Genomic DNA, 24,514 nt, shown 5'->3' with positions numbered 1-24,514 from the left:
TTCATTAATTTCAGTGGGTCTATTCTGACCAAAATGTAATTAAATGATACCCCATAAATGCTCTAGCATTTGATAGTGTTGAGAAAATGAGGTTTTAGCATGGAGGAGAAAATAAAGACACAAATCAAATAAGGAACTATTGGAAATTTAACATTAAGTTATTCAAAATCCTGAAATCCAAACAGGGAGAGATAATCTGTTGTACAAAATATTAGTAAGAGCAAGGGAGAGAGAATTAATTTGAGCTGGAATCAAGAAGAGAAAGAGAATTCAAAATGTATGTATTATTTTTTTTTAGACTTAGCTTTCCAAAGCTCCATATTGATTTGTTTTGTAATGCTTTGTTCAACTATTCCCCTGAGTTGTGGAACTAGCTGAGTACAGAATTGAGATATACCATTCCCACTTTAAATCAACACAAACTTTGTTTGGTATTAAGTAAAAATTCATTGAATATACATCATCTGAACATCAATTACCTGTCCAAACATGGGGTGGAAAATGGGAGTATGGATAAAAACAGCATACTTTCTTGGCATGCATTTTAAAAACTAAAGGGGGTGAACCTTAATGGAAATGAGTAAGTGAATGAAAGATTGTTGGAAAGAGATGTATTTGTTCTTGCTTTTTTGTTGTTGTAAATATTCTTTCATCATGAGGTGAAATCTGATGTTTAATCAGTGCTTTTTCTAATATATATATATATGTTTAGGGGTACTCTCATTTTCCTACTCATATTGAAATATTGCCCCTCAATGAGGCCAAACTTAGATTCACAAAATGTTTAGGGGTATGTGTACTCTTATGTACTCCCAGAAAAAAGCACTCTGTTTAATCATATTCAGAGTAAGTTCATTTATTTCAGTGGACCTACTAATGTTGGAGATCACATTCTGATGAAAAGATGAGAGTAAACAGGAAATTTTCAAAAGTTGAAAAATTGTGATATCCTGGTTTATTTTAGTATGTGTAGAGCCAAAACACTGGATTCCTAGGGCCACACATCCTCTGTTTCATATAAGGATATTTACAATTTTATTTGGAACAGCAGCTAACCTTGGTCAAGAGCCCTCCTTTGTTTCTCTTCAGTGTTCTAAGGTTGTTAGAGCCTAAACACACTTAAGTCTCTGTTGCTTGTCCATTTATGACAACATGCTGGGATTGTAAAATGCTTGTTATTCAACTGAACTTTACTCCACAAATATTGATAAAGGTTGCTTTTCTTATCAAATTCTTCTCTCACAGCTCCAGGGTTAACAACCGAACTTTTGTATAGTAAGTTTCCAATCTAAATCTTTATTGTTATATTTTGTCGAAAAAGGGTATAAATTAGACAGTAGCATGTCTTCAACCGAATAATCAAACATTCAGTTGCAAATCTGTTGCCTTCTCCCTGTTTTCATGCAGTTAAGAATAATGAATACCCAGTGAAGAGGACCCTCTTGAAATAGAAAACATCTCTGATCAGAACTTGTTATGGTGTAAAAATACTGCAATCTCTGTTAACTGAAGGGCTTTACACGCATTTGGACTTATGTCCACTGCCTTTCTCTTCTTCAAGGGAAGGCAGAGGCAGCAGGGATGATTTGAGAATAGCCCTCCCCTCAGGCTGTAGCAGGAGCGATGCAAAACAGGGCACCTCAGTCCTAATCTCTCTAGGCCAGGGATGGGGGACCTTTGGTCCTTCACTTAAAAGTCCTTGACTTATAAATAAATTACTTTTCTATTCTTCTGTATGTCTTCACTACATTTGCATGCAAAATTCAAGTATAAGATATAATTTTAACTCTTCTGTGTAACAAGTAGTTCATTTCTTAAAAAAATGAACATAGTAAAATGTGGATATTTAAATTTGCTGACCAGTGTCCATCTTTCTTTAGCAACAACTCCTCCTGCAGAAATCACTAGTGAGTACCTACCTTTTTGCATGTAATTTTGCCACAGTGAACAGCAAAAGGAATAACGTCGTTTCGGGCAAAAGATACAGCATGGAATTAAAATGCAGTGCCTTCTTACATCCCTCATAATAATGGCATCTCAGGACCATCTGACTACAATTGTGGTTGATGCTCTTTGGTGCTGATAGAATGCAAGGCAGAAAGACCAGCAGCTAATGGGGCCAGAGCACCATTAGCTGGGCAGCTTCCTAGCTGTCCCCATTCTCCTCCTTGCTCAGCTGTACAAAGCTAACACTGAGACTAAGAAGGAATAAACTGACAAGCAGTACCACCTCCTGGACTTGCACATAGGATGGTGGGCAAGCAGGCGGGGGTGGGGTTGACAGCAGAATGAGGTTGGTGGGGCAGTGCCCCATTTCCTTTCACAGATCAGCCTCCATGAGTGTTAGTGGGAAATGACCCAAAGGTAGATTAATGTATATTTTTTTGACACAAAGTAGAAACAGAATAGGCTTTAAGCCTTTGAAAAATTGCATATACAAACACACACACAACTGAAAGCAAGGTCATCTGCACTGGAATGTAAAGTTAACATTTTTGTTCCTTGCTTTCTTTGTTCTCTGAACAAATGACCATTGCCCTTTGAGAAATCCTTTTATTTCTAGCCTCCTGAATCGGGTGTTCCCAATGTGCCTAGGTGAAATTTTAGTCATACATGCCTGGGGTTTGAGTAAAGATCCAAAATGCAGTGCTAATGTTGCTACAGAGGAGATTATCTTTACAATACCTTGCACATAATGAAAATTGAACCCGGCTCTACAAAATGTTCTTTCTGTGTTCTTCAGCACCCTTTCAGTGTGGTGGCGTCCTCTTGGAACCATTTGGATATATCTATGGGCCTGATTATCCTGGATATGGCAGGCCGATTGAGTGTGCCTGGGAAATTAAAGCCCCAATGTTTTACGATAGAGTTGTTTTACAGTTTAAAACAGTTGGTTGGAAGTAAGTATTTGCCTCATCACAGTCCTTTCTGTACATTTGACTGATTAATTTCTAAATCTGTTTTTGCAACCAGTAAAATGCTCCTAAACAGCATGTGCCACCTTAAAGACCAACACATTTAAAGACAAACAGCATTTAATATTCTTTAGTCTTTAATGGCCTTTAGGCAAGACCTTTTACACAGAACCTTCATATTTTTATTTTTATTTTTTTTGCTGCAACAGCCTTACATGGCTTCCCCTGTGGATATGGTTAAAAATGTTTGAGTCAAAGATAATTTTCCATGTCTAGAACAATCAAATGAGGTAGCCAGAATCACCCAGGGCCAGATACAGTCATACCTTGGAAGTCGAACGGAATCCATTCTAGAAGTCCGTTCAACTTCCAAAGTGTGGCTTCTGATTGGCTGCAGGAAGCTCCTGCAGCCAATCGGAATTCATGGAAGCCCCATTGGATGTTCAGCTTCAAGAAATAGTTCACAAACTGGAATAATCACTTCTGAGTTTGCGACAATTGGGAGACAAAACGTTCGGGAACTAAGCTGTTCCACTTCTAAGGTATGACTGTACTTAAGAAGGCAATTGGCAAGATACAATTCAGAGTTTTTCAATCAAGTTCCATATACGTATTTAATCAAAAGCATTGGGCTAATTATATAGTTCACACAAATGCCTAAAATGAGCCCCAATGAATAAGGGAATATTGAATGGAGAATAGAGGGGGAGAATTGAATGCCTCTCTCACACACACCCAGGGCTTTTAATTACTGTGAAGAATATGTATTATTTAGTATTTTTGTTTTTATAATACTTATTCTATGACATATTATATACATTGCATTACATGTACTCAACAACTTGAATCAAATTAGATAGTATTCAACACGGCTTGGTAACTTAAAGTTTTCTGCCAATGCCTGTCTACATCCATATAACTTGGAAAACATTCATAAAATCTGACTGTAAATGTGAGGCTGACCCCATATTTTTTCAAATACTCAGATTTATGGAGGGTGATTGAGTGTATTTCCAATATTTGGAAATCAATATTTTGCCGGTCTCTCAGCATAATCTAACATGCCATGTCTTGAGGAATAGTTAGTTGTGAGGAATAAAAATAGAGTTTTTACCTGACCCCATTAACATGAATAGTAAACAATAACTTCTAAATTTGCGTCTACAGTTTGAACTGCCACACAGACTATATTGCCATCTATGATGGTGGCTTTGGCTCATCAAGACAACTTGGAAGAATCTGCATGTTTACCCGTCATGTTTTTATATCCACTTCAGACACAATGACTGTTGTGTTACAAAGAAATTCCTTTAATGCAGGACCATCATTTACTGCTTACTACTATACTACGCCACAAGGTAAAATGTGCAAAATAAGACTGAATATCCCCATAGCCCATCATTTTGGAAAGTCCAGAAACAGGGCCTCAGACCTGTTGCATTTACTGGTTCTGTTCACACGACGGTTTATTATGGACCTGTGCATGTTTTGCCCAGCATCAAAATGGCATGGTCCTCATCAAAATGCAGCCCCATATTATTTTCCTAATTAATTCAGATTGGGTGGGTGTGTAAATGGTAAATGGTAAATGTAATAATGGTAAATGTGTACTAAATGGTAAAAAAAAATAATGAAATGGCATGTTGATAAGGACACCAGGGTTGGTTTGGGGGGTATGGTAGTGATTGGGATGGCACTGGATTCTTATGGTTGGGAAGGAGCTGAATTTTCCCTAGTATGGGTAAATGTTGCTTGAGTAAAGAAGCTTATGCATCCTGGTCTGCCACTTTTTTGGCCCTTTTGATGACCAAGCTTTGATGTCATTTGGGCAAGTACTGGGGAGACTTCTGTGGCAGTGAAGTAGAGGGATTCATCACCTGATCTCTCTCTCCAAGGCTAGACTCCTCTTTCCACCCTTGGAGAGGGAGATCCAGTGCCCCCTATTGCCCCAGGGGACCATAGGCTTGAAGGACAAGAGAACATATTGCATTTATATTCCCTTCTTTTATCTGTCATCTCATTCCCCAACAATTCACCTTTCATTCATTCATAAGTAAATACTGTATGTTAGATCATGTAATGGTCAAACAAAATTCACTGCCACAAAAATGGGATTTTATGCAATAATTTTTATTCCTTTCTTTTGCAAGAGACAACCACGGAACACATTTTGCAAGAAACAACCACAGGACAGATTGATACTAGTAAGGAGAATCTGCTAGATATTTAAAAGCATCAGTACAATATACAGTTTTGATTTCATTTTACTGCACCATATTTCTCTTACTCTGTTATTTTGTTTCTCTTCACGAACTAGCTTCTGTCACCCCGGAAGCACCTACAGAAGTATTTACTACTGCTGGTAAGACTACTCTGACTCCCATACTAAAGTACTAAATCCCAATTCTGAGTATGTACACACAAATATCATAGAACAGGTTTCTCATGCAGAGCATCTGCTAATGAGAAACCTGAAAATTAGGTGGTGTGTATATTTTAAAGAGCCTGAACTGTTGATGGCAATCACAGACTGTCTGGAGAAGCAAGCACAAATCTCTTCCAGAGATTTCTGTGACTTCTATTTCATTTCTATCCCATTGTCTATGACTCTGTTCCTCAAGTCTGGTCTTGAAACAAGCATAGTCACATCCACCTTGCTGAAGCATCCTCCTTGAATATTTGCTGAAATATTCTCCTTGAATATGCGGCTAAGGTGTCATGAGAATAATTTATGTTAATATGGTAGATGTTGGAGTCACCTCTGCAGAGGTAATTCAGTTCCTCTTAGCACCTGACTTCTAATCTTTAGATTGCAGTGACTGTTGTTGCTATGACACACTCAAAGCTTAGGAACTGAAGTCTCGGCATAAGACTCAGCTGGCATGGAAGTATAATTAGTGGAGCAACTTTTCCAACCAGAAACCACAGAACCTATACCAATGACAAGGCTGAATCTTTTTCTCAATAGGCAGGAAGTATGAAAGATACCTAGTAGAAATTCCATTAAGAATTGGAAAAAGGGAGCTCTTAGGTGTGGTTGCTAGTACATATTTGAAAGTCTGAAAGTATTAGTGATATATGTTCCAAAGGTAACTGAGTCATTATTTCGAAACAAGGAAGAAATTGAACCAACTTTTGAAAAATAGTTTTGAAAATTGAATGGAAATCGTGTGTGTGTGTGTGTGTGTGTGTGTGTAACTGGAAGCAATAGATATCTTATACTGAGCTGTATTAGGCATGGCATAGCAACCTGGCTTTTGGTTACAACTTTGTTCCCCATTTCTTTTCTTCTAGGAACAAACTACCATCAGCTTTTTAGAAATCTTCCATTTCTAGCCTGATGCAGTAGTGCTGAGGCTAGATGCTTCTTGGATTTGGTGGTCCACTAAAATATATCCAGTGTTAGTTACACTGAGTAGTATACCTTCAGCCCCTTACTACAAGGATTGCCACTTGTGCCACAGAAGCTTTCCCCAAAGATTCTTGGGAATTTTAGCTTGTTTAGGGTGATGAGAACTGTTAGGAGGCCCCCATCCCCGTCTCAGAGCTAAAGTTGTCAGAGTTCCATGGAGAGAAGATCTGGTTGTTCAATGTTTGGCTTAATATTAACACATTCTACCACAATCTGATTAATTCTGTTCTTTCTTACCAGTTCTATCCACAACTGAAGAACCGACCACTATAGTCCCAGAGAGTAAGTCTGCATGTAGCAACTTCTTTTGTGACCACACAGAGAAATAAGACATATAGATTGGGTGAACGGAGCCACATTTAATTTAACACTACAGAAAAGCAGAAGGGAACCAAGGTCTCACAGAGGGAGATCTGATAATTTCTGTGGCCCACAGGGCAGTTCCCTCAAGGGGCACAGGGTTGCTGGGTTCATTGGGTAAAAATACTGATGAATATTAATAGATAATGGTGACATGCCTATTTCTTACCAATGCATATCAATGTTCCTCTTTTTTGTCAACAGCTCCTTCTACTCCTATTGGTGAGTCCTACTTTTTATTACAAGGTTGACTCTTTCTCAACAGGTATGTATTATGAGAGATACATAGTGGGAAATTGATTAAGAATGGGGGGGGGGTTCTCTTAGGTGTGGTTACTAGTGAAAAGACTTTTGAATAAAGATTTTGGAAAATTGAATGGAGTGTCACCCAGCATAAGTCTGCATGCTTGAAACATCTTTTGTAACCACATAGGGAAATAAGATACACAGACTGGGCGAACTGGGCCACATTTAATTTAACACAACAGATCTGCTGAAGGCAACCAAAGTGCAGGATACTATCTTCACATAGCAAAAAGGGTGAACCAACTCTGACAAGAATAAGAGGCATCATTTCACCTTAAGCCCCATAACTTAGAGGGGGTGTTACAGGTTGGCCTCCAAGGTACTTCTTGTTCTGTCAGTGGGTCTCACAGCTCGGAAGGCAAGGCTCAGAAAAGTACCTAAGGGTGCTCACCAAAACTTAACTACCTGATAACTAATTAATTAACCTATTTAACACCAAAATGATTTACAACCAACCAAACAGACAAGCAACTCTTACTCATGAGATGAAGTAAAACCAAGAGGAAAGAGAAATACATTAAAAACATCCTGCCCACAAATAAAAAATATATTAGTAATTTAATAGGGGCAAGGATATTGGAGGCCTCCAGCTTCAACCTAAAAGGGCCAATTATTTGCTTATTAATAACAGAAGGAGAGAGTTAATGCAATCAAGTTGGGGGGAGGGAGTGAGAGTTTAAATTAAGCTGGATTTCATTTCAGATTTCTCTGTATAAAATTCTATTTTGGCTTACATGCACAAAATATTGTGTTTTCTAGAATGTGGTGGCTATCTCACCCTTCCAAATGGATCTATCTCTGCACCATATTATCCTGGAAACGGTGCCATTGTACAGTGTATCTGGGAAATTCAAGTGAGCCCTGATAGACAAATAGTTCTCCAGTTTTCTTATATTAGGTAAGTGTAAGGAATTGAATGTTTTTCCATTTCCTACAGGCACCTGCACATGATGTTAATTCATGGTTTTGTCATTACCTGAAGACTTTAATATCTTATGGGTGGCTACTCTTCTCTGTGCTTGAAAAGGTAGATGTGCTGAGGTGTTTGCCTAAATTTGTAAGCACCAAACTTTGTAGGGAGGTCAGAATGTTTATGCAAGCCCTGCCCTTAACCTGGCTGTCTGCTCTGCTCCTTCCCTCTCAGCCTGCAACCTTCTCTGTGTCGCACAGGGCAGCTCTGCATAGAATTTCTACTTGCATTGACTTCAACATAAGCAGAACTCTCTGCATGAGGGACCCTGATTCTACGCAACAAACTTAGCATGTGATAGCTATCAGATTAAAATGTTCAAATCCTGCTAACAGATCATGTGGTTCTGCCCTACACTAGATGAAATCCAATACAAATTAAAAGCCTTCCAAAGAAAATATGTCATAATGATTGCTCCCCACATCAAATGGGGGGGTGATGTTTGCGTGGTCGCGCGCAGCCCCTTCAGCTCCTGGGCGACACGTGGTAGTTCGGACTGGCTTTGCCTTCCCCCAGGAGGGATACCTGATACCTGGGGTCTCCGCCTACCCCAGATAGGTGCCCAATCCCACCTGGGGGAGGCATTGCCATGGGACTGGCCAGGTAAGGGGAGGGACTACCTAGCCCACACAATAGAAGATGTATCTTACCAGGAAGCAGCAGTCAGGCTCCCATACAAATTAAATCCCATACAAATTAAAAGCCTTCCAAAGAAAATATGTCATAATCACATTTTTATTACAAACTCTACAAGTGGTAGATATTGGCTCTTTCCTGAAAACAAAAGGCTCCACTTTTTAATGCTTTCTTAGGAAATATGAAGGACAGGCCCTTTCACTGAGGCATTGAAAGATGAGTGAAAAAGATAATACTTTTTTGTGAATCTTGTCTTTAAAGCAAATTAAGCTGTTCCAGCCAGAGGAGACATCATTCAATAGCAAAGCGGTTAAATTGTATGCATATATATTTGAATTCTGGGCATTTCCAGGAGCAAGGCTGGGAAAGACCTATAACTGGGACACTGGAAAGCCATTGTCAGTTGGAGTAGACTGTACTGGGCGTAATGGGCCAGAGGTCTGACACTGCAAGGCACCCTGATATGTACACAGGCATGCCACTCTTTTAGGCTGAACTAATCTGGGATACATCTGAGAGCCTCACCAGCCACCTAGCTTATCACTCAGCTGACATTTCCTGAACCATCACCATGGTATCATAGATGTAGGTTGGGGCTCTCACAGGCGGAACCAACCATAATATTACTTTAATATGTTCAGAATTCAGGTCAGCTCCACTGAATCTATGTATTTACCTTTATTTTTTGGCATATGTGTCACCAAAGAGAGAATCAAAGGGTGCTTGAATGTTCAATGTGGCATCTTTGCTCCTCATATGCATGTGTGATTTGCAGTGTCCAAACAATGTCATTGTCATCAAAATGCCAGCCCATATCCGCCCCCTCCTGGATTTATTATTTCCATGGAAACCCTGATAAGTAAAGAACAACAACACTATTGTCAGTGAATCATTTTTGATAGTGACCCATTATGAAATTGAATCCCCATATATAAGCAATCTATGTAACTTTTCTTTACTTAATGTGAAAATCTGATGTATGAAATGATGGCATAATTTTATACACAAAGAGTGACTTGCTGACCTACCTTTATACAGTCTGGACTGCAATACAGAATATATTGAGATCTTCGATGGGTACCCGTATGCCTCCACTATGCTTGGAAGAACTTGCTCTGGCATCTATCTCAACTATACCTACACATCAACTTACAACACAATGACTATTCTGCTGCACAGAGATTCATTTTACTCAGGAAATGGGTTTTATGCTTCTTACACTTCTATTCCACTAAGTAAGAGTTATCTATTTATCTAGTTCTAGGACATTTCTAGTATCTATTGTGTTAGATTAATGATGTTCTGGTTTGAGGATGCAACGTAAGCTGAAAATCAGCATATGTCTTGGGCAGAAATGGGGAACATGTGGTTCTCCAGATGGTCTTAGGCTCCAACTCCCATCAACCCCTGCCAGCATAGGCAAAGATCAGGGATGGCATGAGTTGTGATCTAGCAACATTGGGAGGGCCACAGGCTCCCCACACTTTGTCTAGGATCATACCAACATACAAACCCATAGGCTAGTCGAATTATGGCACAGTTTCTGTGACCTATCCAGAGATGAATATGATATTTACTTTGCTTAACTTTCCTGTTTGCATGAATGATATCAGTTTGCAGTTGGATAGATCGAAGGTATTTTTCCTGTGAGGGACCAAAGTAAGATATGAATGTACCATTTTCTGTCATGTTAAATTTCTAGCCCCTTGACATGCACACTTTGAATAATAAGGCAATGCTTTACTTTAGCAACAACTGAAGCAGCATCTCCCCAATGACACCTTCTTTGTCAATGTTGTAAGAGAGTATTTTATTCCACCAGGCTTTTTGTATGTTTTAAGCATCCTGATTTACTTGCATTTACTTGAAATCCTCTAACTTTAATTGTATTGAGATTTTTTTGTTGTATAAATAATGCGCGCGCGCACACACACACACTGGTGACTTTTGTCAATGAAGAATATCTGTCATATGTTACTAGGTTATTGGATATATTACTACTAGGATCTTATCAGTGTAATAGTACTTTTATTGTACTACGTTTTTGTTTATCTAAATAGGAATAGAAACAACCACTGGACCACCTCTCAATGAATCAACAGCTGGTAAGACATTGTTCTTTTTCTTTTATGTCATTTCATTTTAAATGCTCTCTCTTTAATTGTATTCTTATATGATTAATGTGTGTGTGTGTGTGTGTGTGACTTCAGTCAATGAAAAATATCTGCAATATATTATTAGGTTACTGGATAGATAACTGCTCGGATCTTGATATCTTCAGTGCAATATCTGTACTATTTATATTGATTCCTTTAACTTTTGAATCAAGTGCTACCGAAGCAACAACTGATAAGATGTTTTTCCTTTCCTTCTGTGTCATTTGTTAGGTAATAAGGAAAATGGTTAAACATGACACTCAAAGAAACTAGATGCTTCTTTTCACAGTCGTGTGATTTAGGCATCTTTGAGCTTGGAGAGGATTGCATGCTCAAGATCCAGGGAGGCTGTTCTTCACCAAAGATATATCTGAAACTACTTGGTTTCTGTTATTTTCTCTCCATTGTGGAAAAGAAGCAGTAGATTTTACTCCTCAGGGAATGGCATTAGATTACACAGTAGAGGTATTCTGAAGAGAACATCTTTCATATACTTAAATCCCAACAAACCGGAGTACAGTGGTACCTTGGGTTAAGTACGTTTCAGGTTAAGAACTCCGCTTAAGAACAAAAATCGAGCTCTGGCAGCACAGCGGCAGCAGGAGGTCCCATTAGCTAAAGTGGTGCTTCAGGTTAAGAACAGACCTCCGGAACGAATTAAGTACTTAACCTGAGGTACCACTGTACAAGCAACCGTGTTTGTACAGGGTTGTATAATGGTCTTTGTCATGGTGGAAGGGTGTAGCAGGTGAGGGCACAGAACTCAATGTTGTGGCTACAGTTTCCCAAAAATGTACCATTTAAATGCTAATTAGACACAGATTTGATCTCCCTTTCATTTTGTTTTTCATTTGCACAGCTCTTCCTACAAGTTTAGCACCAGTTCCTTCAAGAAGTAAGTTCTGTTTCTCTCCCTAAAACATGCATGTGACAATTGCAGATTTTGCTGATTTGGGTTGCCTAGCTGAAAAGTCTCTGTGTTCAAAGGAAATATTAAAACTGACTATTCCCTCCCAAATACTTCAAATTTCTTGAAAATGTGGTAAAGCTGTTCCATGGCAGCTTCATTATGAGCTCAAACAAGAGCCCACTTGCCTGACATATCGTTCACCAAGGTTGCCCCTACTCATAAGTAAAATGTGTTGACATTACACTATTTAATATGGTTTCTATGTGCCCTCATTCAGCGCTTTCGTGTTCTGGAGAATACATGCTTGCACGCATCAGCAGGAATTATCTTGGGTTGCTGGGCTACAATGCAAGCGAAGTATCCCTGAATACTTCAGACCCCTTCTGCACACCTCAGATTACTCAAGACTATGTGGTCTTCGAGATACCATATAGTGGGTGTGGCACAGTAAGAAAGGTAAGACAATGAGTTCTTTAAAATATTGTCAGTATCCAATGCACTTGTTCTGTTTGTGCAAGGATTTCTGCATGTGCAATGGAACTTCTCCTCTATCCTCTCCCTGCACATCTCAAATCTATTTCAGGGTTGTTGGAAACCCAAGAAGAGATTAAGGGGTTGTGGGCAGGGGAGGGAAAAAAGTTCTGCTGCACAAGCTTAAATCATTGCAATGATGGAACTAGTTACTCAGTACCACATTGAGTACTGCTGCACATTATCTGTTTTCCGGTTCTTATCTTTGTAACATTACCCTGCTGTTTTAAAGTTTGGAAAAGTATTTCACCCATCTTTTGGCTATAACATCTGAATGATCTGGCTTAGAGAGAGCCTTGGGAAATCCATGCTGCCTCTTCTCCACTCTGCCATGGAGCTAGTTTCCTCTTCTTCTTTCAACTATATTTCTAGGAAATGTCAGCGTTGCCTTTTATTGACTTTGACACCATTGAACGATAAGTTTAATTCAGATGTGAAACTTCCAATTTCAGAACTTGGGTTAAATAGCGAGTGTCAGCAATACGCCACACCATTTAAAGCAGACTGTATTGTGGGTAATTCCTGACATTTCTGTTAATCATAGGAAATGCAGGAGTGGGGAATTTGCTCCAGAAAGAGTAAGTGGTATAAGGAGGGGGGAAAGCGAATGTTCCTGAGATTGTCCTCCCCTTGTAGAAAGCCAATAAATTGGAGGTAGCATTATGACCATGCTGCCTGGCCCTCTGAATGCTTTGCATTATGCTCAGCTTTTTCACTTCTGAGGTCAAAACTTGTCATGTTATACACATAAACAAATAAATCAACTCAGTTTTTCTTAAAGAAACCCATAGAATTTCAAAGGTAATTGTCATAAAAGTCAGATATTCGTTGGTATATTAATTTGAATTCAATGATGTAGCAATTTCTCTGCACGTTTCTGTGTTTCTCTTCTCAACCACTGAATGCATTTTATACTTTTATCTTTCTTAACTTTTTCAACGAGAATACAATAAAATTCCAGATTATATAAGGTGGTTTTTTAATGGTAATAAGTCTGAAATATCAGTACATTCTAAAGTGATTAAGTATACTGGGTGTGTTTTATATGACAGGTCCTGATTTACACGTATTATTGAAATATATCTTTCTCCCCTGTCCTTTAGCAGTCAAATAATGACACCATCACCTATTCCAACATAATCAAGACATCAGCCTCTGGTTATATCATTACAAGAAGGAAAAACTTCCAATTTCATATTATGTGTGAAATGAACGCGAAGAGTGTTGTAGAGACGATGTTTATTGCCCAAAATACCATTGACATCACTGAAAGAAAACATGGCAACTACAGTGTGGCACTTACATTCTATGAATCATCATTTTTCAACGTTCCAGTTCACAGTTTTCCATACTTCGTGTACCTCAACCAAGTTCTCTACCTCCAAGCTACTCTCAACAGTTCTGATCCGAACTTAGTACTATTTCTAGACACATGTGTAGCATCTCCATACCCTGGTGACTTCACAACTCTGACCTATGACTTAATCAAGAATGGGTGAGTATATTTTAGATAAACATGTTTAGATATTCACTTAGAAGAATGGCTTTCCTTTTGCCTTATATGACAGCAGAGTTAATACTAAGCATGCAATGCCATTCACACTCATCTGGAATAGTGCTCCATTGGATTTCTGAGTAGGCACATGTAGGATTGTACTTAAATGTTTCTTTGTGGTATGAACAAGTGGAGTTGCTTTACTCTCATACTGACTCTGAAATTCACTTTTTGATTCTGACATATTTCTTAAGAGAATCTATAAAGAGTTGCAGAGCCTACTTACTTGTTCCTGAATAGAATAATAAAGATGGTTGTTTGCTGCTACCTCATTGTGCCATCAGTCAAAGAGTCTTAGACAAAAGCAGGGGAGGCAAATACTTGTTATCACAATGGCCAGCCTGCATGCAGGACCTCTCCCCAGTTGCTTCCCAGTAACTGGTATTCAGAAGCATACTGTCTTCAACAATGGAGGCAAACAGAGCAATCATCACTAGTACCTTGATAGTTTAATCCTCCGTGAACATCTTATGGGAGCGAATCCCAAAGTTTAACAATGTGCTGTACTTTCCTTTGTCTGCTCAGAATTTTCTAAGCTTCGTCAGATGGCCCCAAGTTCTGGTATTTTGAGTGACTGCTTTCACGTATGCTAAGTCTATCTTCCATTTTATTCTCTGAAATCCACCATCCACATTGATATTTCTTCCTATCCTTCTCCAGTGTGGTCTTTAGTCACCAAATATAACATACTTCAGAACTCCATAAAGGATTCATCTAAACTATTTATGTAAACAAACTTGGTTCTTTTATTTTCAGATGTGTGCGAGACCCAACCTTCTTAAATCTGAGTGAACTGAGATTTAACTCAAGCAACAATGAAGTTCGTTTCAAGTTCAACTCTTTTAAGTTTCTTTATGAACACAATCAAATTTATTTCCAATGCAAACTAGTAGTGTGTAAGGCATATGATTACTCATCCCGATGCTACCAGGGATGTTTAACTAGAAAGAAGAGGGATACAAATGAACTTCAGGATAAAGTGGATGTGGTTGTGGGACCAGTCAAACTGCAGAAAGAAACCAATGAAGACAAAGGACAGGGTAACTTTTATTTTTGATTCCTTTTTTTTTGCTACTTTCCCCCCGATGATTGCAGACCAGGATTGAAATAAATGCACGGACACATTTGCTGCGTTGAATAACAACCATTTTATTGAACATTAAACCAAATTTGCAGAGGGAAACTATAGGTGTGGAAATGAACAAATCAGGAAATCACATAGGTATAAGGCAAACCAATCCCTTGCTGGGTCAAAGGTAAACCATTTTGTTTACTCCTTACCCCAGCCACACCTTGACAGTGAGTTGGGCGGCCTGTATTCACTACCACCCCTTTGAGCCCCCAAACTCCAGGTGGATGAGGCTAGTTGACTTCAGAAGAAGTCTCTCTCCTATCTCCGAGCCCTGCAGACCTGAGCTGCAGGCATCAGAAACAAACCGTCACCCCTAAAGGGATCACCAAGCTACCCTGTCAAGTTCCCCTTGTGGCACCTATGTGCCAAAGTGACCAGATTACCTTATTTAAGAATAAAGAACACTCAGATGGCCAGATTAACCTATCATGCTAGCAGAACAGTTAAGAGCCAGATGAACCTGTCAGCCAGAATAGCCTAGTAATAAGGCACTGCACCTATACAGTCTCCCATCCCACTTTACAGTATGGCATAGGCAAAAATTCCAGCTGCAAAACAAGGCAAGTGGGCCAAAAAATCCTACTTGGCCTTGAAGCAACCACACCAATCATACTGTGATGGAAGTTGGGAGAGAGGGTGGGTGCCAGATAAAACAGAGGGGGAGGGGTGTTTAAAAGGCTCTGTTACTCCCCCTCTCTGAGTGCTGTCATGCTATGGTACAGCTTGAGACTCTGATGCAAACTCCCCCTACCGCCCAAAACAATCTGGGCAGTGGAATAATGATTTTCAAAATATATTCTGAAGTAGCTTCAAATAATTATTACTCAAGAACAAAGTGTTGTTAAAATATTCTACTACTTTGTTCAAACAACATTAAAACCAATATTTATTCCTAATTTACCTGGCAAAAGCATAGTAACATCACACAATGAAATGCTTCCACTCTTCGGGTAACACTTCCCTAATGGGCAACTTTTGGGGAGTCACATACCACTGATGTGTGGAAAGATAATGTAAAGGAGGGCAGAATGAAGAATTTGACTCTTATGTTTGGAACATAGAATGCTGCCTTAGACAAAGCCAGGCAATTGGTCAATCTAATTCAGAGTTCTTTAGATGGACTCACAGTGACTCTCCAGGGTTCCAGACAGGTCTTCTCCAGCCCTACCTGAAGATGCCAGGAATTTGACCTGGGCCTTCTGACTTCAAAGCAGTTGTTGCCATTCAAAGATGAACTTGCCCTCTAACAAAACTAATATATATATATATATATATATATATATATATATATATATATATATATATATATATATATATATATAATGGTATAAAGTATTGTCTTTGTATGTTTATATTGCTGTAACTTGCACAGGGATCTTATGGTGAAGAACAGGTAAGAAATCTGATACATCAATTATCTGAAAAATTGTTCCAAACTGTGTTTTTAATTTCATTTACAGAACTGGCTAAGAGTGTGAATCTAGAAAAGAAAGAAGCTCTCAGCCCACTTACAGTTACTACTGTACTTTTGGCAGCCATGGTTTTTGTTCTGTCTGGCTTACTTATAAGCAGCAAACTGAGAAGGAAAAACTATCACCAAATCTACTGATACCAACGCATCAGCAAGATATACATTCAGCACTTCCTACACAAAAACAAAAACTGCATCTTTAGCATGTATTTCTGAAACTTAAATCCATAGGCAGGCACATCTATAGTTGGACACATTTTCTGGTAGATTAAAACACGACCCAGTTTAATCAAAGTACCAGGATCAAATATTTATTCTGATCAAAATCATTGCCTATATCCAGCTATTTTGACTTAATGGCATTGTGGAATTGCTCTCATTCTCCTTTTAAACACCCCCCCCCAAATCTTCTATGGGTATAGTTAAGTCCCATTGCACTTCCAAAAACCATTCCACATATAAATATTATACATGCCAACTTCATATGTCAAAGATGCATCATGACTATATTTCAAAGGAGGATTTGTTGCGACTCTTCAGTTAATATTTAGGAGCTGAAAGGCAAACTGCTGAGGTTTATTGGAATCATTGGAAACAGACATAGGAAATGTGCTTCATAATACATAGCTGAACATGCTCCAGCTATGTCGATTTTGAAATGATAAGTTTGATATTCTCTTGACTAGTGTGGAATCTCTGTCACAAATGTAAACAAGCAGTTTGGCTTATGGCCTGATTCACCAGCCAGTTCAGTCAGAGAATTTCATGTTCAGTTCCATTTATCTTTGTAGGGTTACAATTAGTTTTAATCCTATGATGTTTTTGTTAATTACCGTACTTATGCAAAGGATCTCACAATCCAACTTTTCTCTGTCACTATTCCATTATGCTATTTCTGCTTCTTTTGAAAAGCAAACTACTGCTTTGCCTCACTGTGCTTTGGGAGAAATTTCAGGTGACCACGTTATCCTTTCATGTGGCAATTCATGCTGTCAAACTGATGCAAATAACAAATCCATCGTTTGTATGAAGCATAAAATAGATTCAGGGTTTTTTGTTGCATTTTGCTAACTGAAGGTAAAGAGGCATTCAGAGTCCACATGGTGACTGACAGAATAATAAGAACAGAATTATAATCTCAAGCAACTCCCAAGGAAAGGGTGGCCCATAAAACTGAACATATAGTTAAAGGGTTTTATGATATATTCAGGAATGGAAAAATCTGTTTCATCAATGTAATGCCAAATTATATGAAGTTGCATTTTGCTGCCAACTACTTTGCAATAAAATTACTACATCTTTGCAAGTTACCCGTGTTCACTGTTCTTTATTGTCTCATTAGCAACATTGAATGGTCAAAGGAAATACAAGGTTGGCACAAAGTGCCTGGGGATGGGGGAGAAATATCATTCAGTTCACTTTTAAAGGCAAGCTCACTAATTTGCATTTTCTAAAATTACACGTGACATTCTTCCAAATGTGCATTTCTCTGAATTTTGCAATGCAGTTCTCCAGCTAAATAATGGATAGGTTAAAGGTAAAGGTAAAGGGACCCCTGACCATTAGGTCCAGTCACAGACGACTCTGGGGTTGCGGCGCTCATCTTGCTTTAGTGGCCAAGGGAGCCAGCGTACAGCTTCCGGGTCATGTGGCCAGCATGACTAAGCCACTTCTGGCAAACCAGAGAAGCGCACGGAAACACCGTTTACCTTCCCGCCAGAGTGGATTCGAACCACCAACCTTCTGATCGGCAAGCCCTAGGCTCAGTGGTTTAGACCACAGTGCCACTCATGTCCAAATAATGCATACAGAACACATATTCTAGCATGAAGTGTGCATACAAATGCATGTACGATTGAAAATAAAAAAATGTAATGTAATAGGGAAAATTCCATTGGAGAAGCTGGGTATTAGGCAAAATTTCATCCACTGTTCTATAGATTTGGAACAATTTGCGCTTAAATGCTGGTGAATTTTCAGGAGGGCATTCTTTTTAAAAAATTGCAAGCTGATGTGGAAATGTGGAAGACTGAATTTAAGATTGGAAAAATGAGAAACTGAAACTGACAGACTCAACCATCTCTATATAACTGCCTGTCCTCTGTGCATTGTTCTATTCTGCCTTATGCTACATGTTCTGTATTCAGCCCCAAAGCATAGTATGGAATACCCCTAGAGTATGTTTCCTTTCTAAGGATTTTCACATATTTTCCTCTCTCCATGATTAGCTAGATCCAGAAATGAATTCCCAACAGAACACTTTATTACCAAAGCTGAACCTGCAGTCTGTCCCCCCCCCTTCTAATTGATTAAGCAACAAAGACATAATAGAGGAGGAAAAACCCTTACGAAGCTAACAGAACATAGCCACTAATGAGGCCATGTGAAATGGAAGATGCATACACAAAGACAAGCTAGTGATTGGTAGGCCATAGAGGCACAAGAATGCAAAAACTGAAGACATTAAGTGCCCTGGCACAAAGGAGGAGTCAGAGCAGGCATCCCCAAACTTCAGCCCTCCAGATGTTTTGGCCTACAACTCCCATGATCCCTAGCTAACAGGACCAGTGGTTAGGGATGATGGGAATTGTAGTCCAAAACATCTGGAGGGCCAAAGTTTGGGGATGCCTGAGTCAGAGAGTCAAGTACTGCAAACAAGAATTAGAAGTATATCCAAATAAAGTCATATTTTACAGGAATAAGGAGTCTCAAATGTTGCTTGTTCGTGTGTGTAACAAAGGTCTATCAGATGGCAGCAAAGTCCTCTATCTTAGCATCGCTTCTCAGTACCTTTAGGCGGCGAGTAAACTTTTCTGAAACAGTTGTGTACAAGACAATGTGCTATGGGATTAAAATTGGCCACAACTTTATTAAGATTCAGGTGTAGGGAGACCTTGGCTAGGGCATTGGGCGTTTATCCTTCCCAGCCCCCAGCCTGGGATCTGGGAAACTGCAGGGTTATCCAGAATGTCTGGGGATTGGGCTAGCTCTGGAGAACATATGTTCAAGCAGATAGCCTGCCCCCCATTTTGCCACCACTGGTGGGAGAGAGCAATGACAACCTCTTGCCATATGGACAATACCTCCCCCCAATACCCCTTTAACGGGGAACCCTGTTATCGCAGCCACACTGGGGGCGTGGAGTCACCGCCCCATGCCCTCCCCCATTTAGGAAGATGACTAAAGGATTCTACCCAAGGCCTGAAACCGCCAAAGTTGTGACAAATTGCTATGGAAAAGGCGAAACCTGCCAATGCAGGGAAATTCCTTTCCGGCCCTTCAACAGCGGCCTTGGCATAGCAGCGCCTGAGTGCCTGTGTGCCTGTGGAAAAAAGGTTAACCTGTAAAGTAGGTGTTAATTGAGGGAGTGGGTGGTGGGAGAAGCTCTGGAGCCAACTGCTGCTTCTCAGGTAAGCTACACTCTCTATTGTGTGGGCTGGGTAGTCCCTCCCCTTACATGGTCAATCCCTTGGCTACGCCTCCCCCAGGCGGGATTTGACAGTTAGCTTGGTAGGCGGAAACCCCAGGTATCCCTTCTGGGGGAGGGTGCAGCCAGCCGAACTACCAGGTGTCACCCAGGAATTCAGGGGGCTACGCACGACCACGCAAACGTCACCCCCCATTTAATGTGGGGAGCGGTCATTCTGTACCATCCAGAGTAATGGATGTGACTTCCTTCCAATGACCAATCTAGCAGCAACCAAGAGGAATCTAATAAGGTTCCCATAGATATGAAGACAAGGCAGAGTTTAGGATCTGGATCTAGAGCATGGCCAATAACAACTCCGATTTCTGCCAAAACTCACATCCAGAATGCACTAATGCGAAGGCAAGACCACCAGAGATGCCAGTAGGTTCTGGCAGCTCCACAATTCTGCCAACTAAGCCAATTGTTTGTTTGGATGTGCATAGTGCTATCTATGCACTGTTTCAATGAGTTTTCTCTAATACTTGCCAGAACCAAAGAAAATGTTTAAGTAGACCATATGTTGTTCCACAAGTACTTCTCAAATTCCTCATTCAAATCTGCCCCCCAAACAACACCTAGCTACCAAAAGAGGCAACATCACATTCAAGAATATAATCAATATAGGAGATACTATCCCCCTATGCATATAGGAATTTATGTACTAGAAAGAAAATAGTCCTGGAAATAAATACAGAAGTGTGGGTATACTGTGATTACATGTCTTTGTGTGGCACTGCCATGTTTTCTGAAGTCTTTCATTACTTTAGCTAACGTTTCATATTCTGTGCCTCAAAATATCTCTTGCATTATCAAATAGAGCTGCCTTTCTGTTGCCCTTCGCATGACCATCTGTCTTGTGTACAACGGCACTTTGAGCTTTATTGCCAGCACGACACCAAGCCCTGCAAATAAACACCAAAGTTTGGGCATATTGGTGATGACTGGTAATTTATGGTGCAATTATTCTGAAGCTAAATACTCCCTTTTTTATTTATTTAACAGTTCATAGGGTGTGCCTTTTAACCTTACTTCACATAATGCCGCAGGCCACTGTACACAAATTCACTGAAGTTTATTATCAGGAGTTTCAATTTATAGCACTAGCAATAAGCATTAAGGTCTTGGTATACAGTGATGAACTATTTATCGGAGCAAGTGCAATGTGGTCCACTTTAATAACCTTACTATGTTCTGAAATTTAAGAACCTCGGTACATTGTGCAACCATTTTGATTCTGTGCAGCAGCAGCAGTAACAAGATTTTCTTTGTCTTACTTTCCCTACTGCATTCCCTACTGTGTGTTCTGCATTTTTTGGTGCTAAGCACTGGAAAAGAAAAACAAAAAAAGAATATTTTCTATCAGTATGCTTCATTGTATTTTGTAAAAGATACCTGTAGTCTCTGAAGGGGAACGACTGTAGTTGTACTGCAATCAGGGCCGTCTCATCCATAGGGGCTAGTGGCGCAGCTCGCCAGGGCGGCGCCCCCCAGGGGCACCCCCGCAAGCCCGCCGACATACCGGGCACCCCCTCCCAAACCCGCCCCCGCCCCCATGGGCGAGCTGTCGGCCGGGCGCTCGCACACCGGCGGCACAGCCGCTCCCACCCATGCCAGTCCCGGACGGGCTGCGAGCCAGCAGCCCTCACCTCCCATCCCATGAGCCCGCCGGCATACCAGGCGCCCCCTCCCCAACCCAACCCGCCCCCACGGGCAAGCCGTTGGCCGAGCGCTCGTGTGCCGGTGGCACAGCCTCTGCCGCCCATGCCGGTCCCGGGCAGTCTGCGAGCCGACCGCCCTCACCTCCAATCCCGGGAACACTGGAAGGGCGCGCAGAGCCCCGCGCTGCTCCAGTGCCACACCCCTCATCCCCCGCTCACCCACCCCCCTCCTGAGGGGTGGCAAGTGCGGGAGGGAGGCAGCGGAGAGGTGGCACGCCGGGGGCGCTGGAGGGATCGCCGCATCATGGCCGCCGATCTCCCTAAGACGGCCCTGACTGCAATTTCATCTGAAAGCTATCCATTTTCATTTATTATTAAAAATTTGTAGTTGCTCTTGCAGGAGCAAAAATCTTTGCATTTGGTGCTGGCCCTGGACAAACTCTGGATGGAACATACTGTAAACTGTACAAAACACCAAGGCAAAAGTATTATGTCTTCTTCAGCTGGATGACATTGAATCCATTTGTAAAAGATGCCACCTTGCTTTGTGTATTTAACTTCCAAGTCGGGCATTTCAATGTTGAATATACAGCAAAGCCCTAGGCTTCTTATGGAGTACAGATAAGATTATAAAAGACAGCAGTGAGTGGCTGTTTTCATTCAGTAGGATGTCATAAACTTTGAAGGAAGTATATAATCTATTACAGAATACACATAAAATGATAAAAGTCAGATGTAATCCATTACAAAATACTGATAAGGATTATAAAAGCCAGCTGTGGGGTTGTTTAGGAGGATGTTAGAGACTTTGAAGGAAGGACATAATCAATTACAGAATACAGAATGCAGATAACACTATCAAAGCCAGGTGTAATCTATTAAATAAAGTCCTAAAGCTGTACTAGCACCTCTAGCCACTATTTGTGCCATATTCTGACCCTCTGAAATGAAAAGAAGGATTGTAGTAGAGACAGATAAGATCTGTGATGGCAGGATAGCTAGTCGTCCTTTTTAAAATGAAGGTTTTGGAGTTTTCAATAGCGATGGTCACTATAGCTAGACTCGTCATACCAATAAATTTGAAATGTAGGGGATATAATGTAGATGACAAAACCTACTTATTATTAAAGAGACATTGAAGAATGTGTACCAAATTGATTGGAACATGAAGTCTGTTTGTCATTGAATTCTACTTTCCAATAATTATCAATCTCTAAACTTCTATCTACAGTATATCATTTTCACACATAATTTGACATTCTGCTTAATATATAACAGGAACCAAGGACAATTTATAACTGTGTATACAGTACTCTTTAAGCCATTATTGCCTTTTTGAATATGAATACATGATATAGAAATAGAGAGATAGATGAAATATTTGATTTCTTTTGTAATTATCATTTCTTGCAATTAAAAAAGACAGATGCATGCTATTGTACTGAGGAAAAAGAAAAACAGCCGCAAAAAACTCCCACATTTTTAAAGAAAGGATAGGAATGTGGAATATGTGGTCTCAGTGTTACTGAAGGTCGGGATGTTTCTCTTCAGCAAATTCACAGTAAGAGAATGAGAATTAACAGAAAAATTAGAATTATATTAAGCCTTCTGTAATACCTTTAATATTTTTGTAAAGATTTTCCAGTATTTCTACACTAGAACTGGCACAAAGTATTCATGATGTAAATTTGCATATATGAAATAAAACAAACATTAGTTTTTCCTGCTGAACACACATGTGAATTTCATTTGAACAACTAATGTTATTCCAAGGTCAACCCCCTTAAAATTTCTTTCAAGTTCCAGGAACTCATACATTCTCTGCTATGACTTTGCCAATAACAGAAGCAAACCTGAGCATCCTTTCTCTTCCACTTACCTTGTATTCTTCAATACAGATATTCTACTAACTATTCTGTCAACAAAAGGATTACAACTAGCTTTCTCCCTTTTTTTATTTCTGCACACACTCTGAGCTTTCCCCTAATCTGTGTCTGAGGTTGGGGAAATAGATTAAGGGGGCACATGGAGGAGGATGAAGGGAAAGTCCAATTGCCATAGCAGTAATCCTTGTGCTGATCAGACCCTGATCTATTGCTACATTGGATACAACTCATACATATTCATTCATGGCAAGATAACAGCCCATAGGCCACCTTTTTTTCTTAATTAGTTGATGATTCCATACATTTTGAAGTGTAACCCAATTTCATTGTATTCACTGGACCTTCTATTGTACTGTTTTTAATCCCCCCTCCAACCATGTGGGTGGATGGGGGTGTCTGTGTATCTGTGTGTGTCGGTATGTGTGCGCATACCTGCAACTCAGGCTAACATTTCATGCATCTGATGAACTGGACCACAGTCCTAGAGGTTTGTGCCACAATAAATTTGGACTATAAGCTGCCAAAAGATTCTTTGTTTGGATTGCTGCAACACTGGAATTGAACCATATAGTGATTCTCTCTCTCTCTCTCCCCCACCACCTTTTAATCATCCAGATACTGTCATGTACATATTAACTGTATATTTTAAATTGGAGTATACCTACCAGCAAATTAAACTCTCCACCTACTTTTATCAAATAACAAAGAGATATGGAATAATAAATAATAATGTATGAACAGTAGGTTCTTCAATATTAGGTCCAATTGCATTGTGATGTACAAGAACTTCTATCACAGCCTATCAAAGGCCATTTTTCATATCTCATGCCAAGGTCAATAATTAAGCTAATATTTGCATTGCATATGAATTAACACAAGTGGTATCTTTTTGTTACAAGAACCAACACTGTTTTCTGGAACAGGAAACTTATTTTATAAAACATTGACTGTCCTGCTATAACAAGATAAAGTATAAAATTCCATAGCACACACTTTCACTTCTTAATCATATATATACTGGTGCATGTTTAATCAACATAGAAGGCAATCTGGTAAAAAATGAGTTCCTTCCTGATCTTTACTTGGCTCTTCTTGTTTCATGGAAGATGCTTTAGTTTAGTGCATCAGGTAAAAAATTCTAAACATT

At 39.8% G+C, this 24,514-nt stretch overlaps 2 protein-coding genes across 2 annotated transcripts in view; both read left to right on the top strand.

The window, feature by feature from the left end:
- DMBT1 (deleted in malignant brain tumors 1) overlaps window positions 1–24,514 on the top strand; it is a 145,423-nt gene that overhangs the window by 59,701 nt on the left and 61,208 nt on the right. The gene's annotated exons all lie outside the window — the stretch shown is intronic.
- Window positions 7,153–17,664, top strand: LOC117046928 (deleted in malignant brain tumors 1 protein-like). The gene is made up of 8 exons (XM_033149481.1): window positions 7,153–7,891; window positions 9,638–9,834; window positions 10,660–10,704; window positions 11,615–11,650; window positions 11,943–12,121; window positions 13,300–13,691; window positions 14,508–14,791; window positions 16,344–17,664. Exons 1-8 carry the CDS (start codon window positions 7,728–7,730, stop codon window positions 16,490–16,492), a joined length of 1,446 nt encoding a protein of 481 aa, XP_033005372.1. The 5' UTR covers window positions 7,153–7,727; the 3' UTR covers window positions 16,493–17,664.

This window comes from Lacerta agilis, chromosome 5 (assembly GCF_009819535.1).
Source record: "Lacerta agilis isolate rLacAgi1 chromosome 5, rLacAgi1.pri, whole genome shotgun sequence".
Lineage (NCBI taxonomy): Eukaryota > Metazoa > Chordata > Lepidosauria > Squamata > Lacertidae > Lacerta > Lacerta agilis.
The sequence above is the reverse complement of the archived record's forward strand: the minus strand, read 5'-3'. Positions and strand labels throughout refer to the sequence as shown.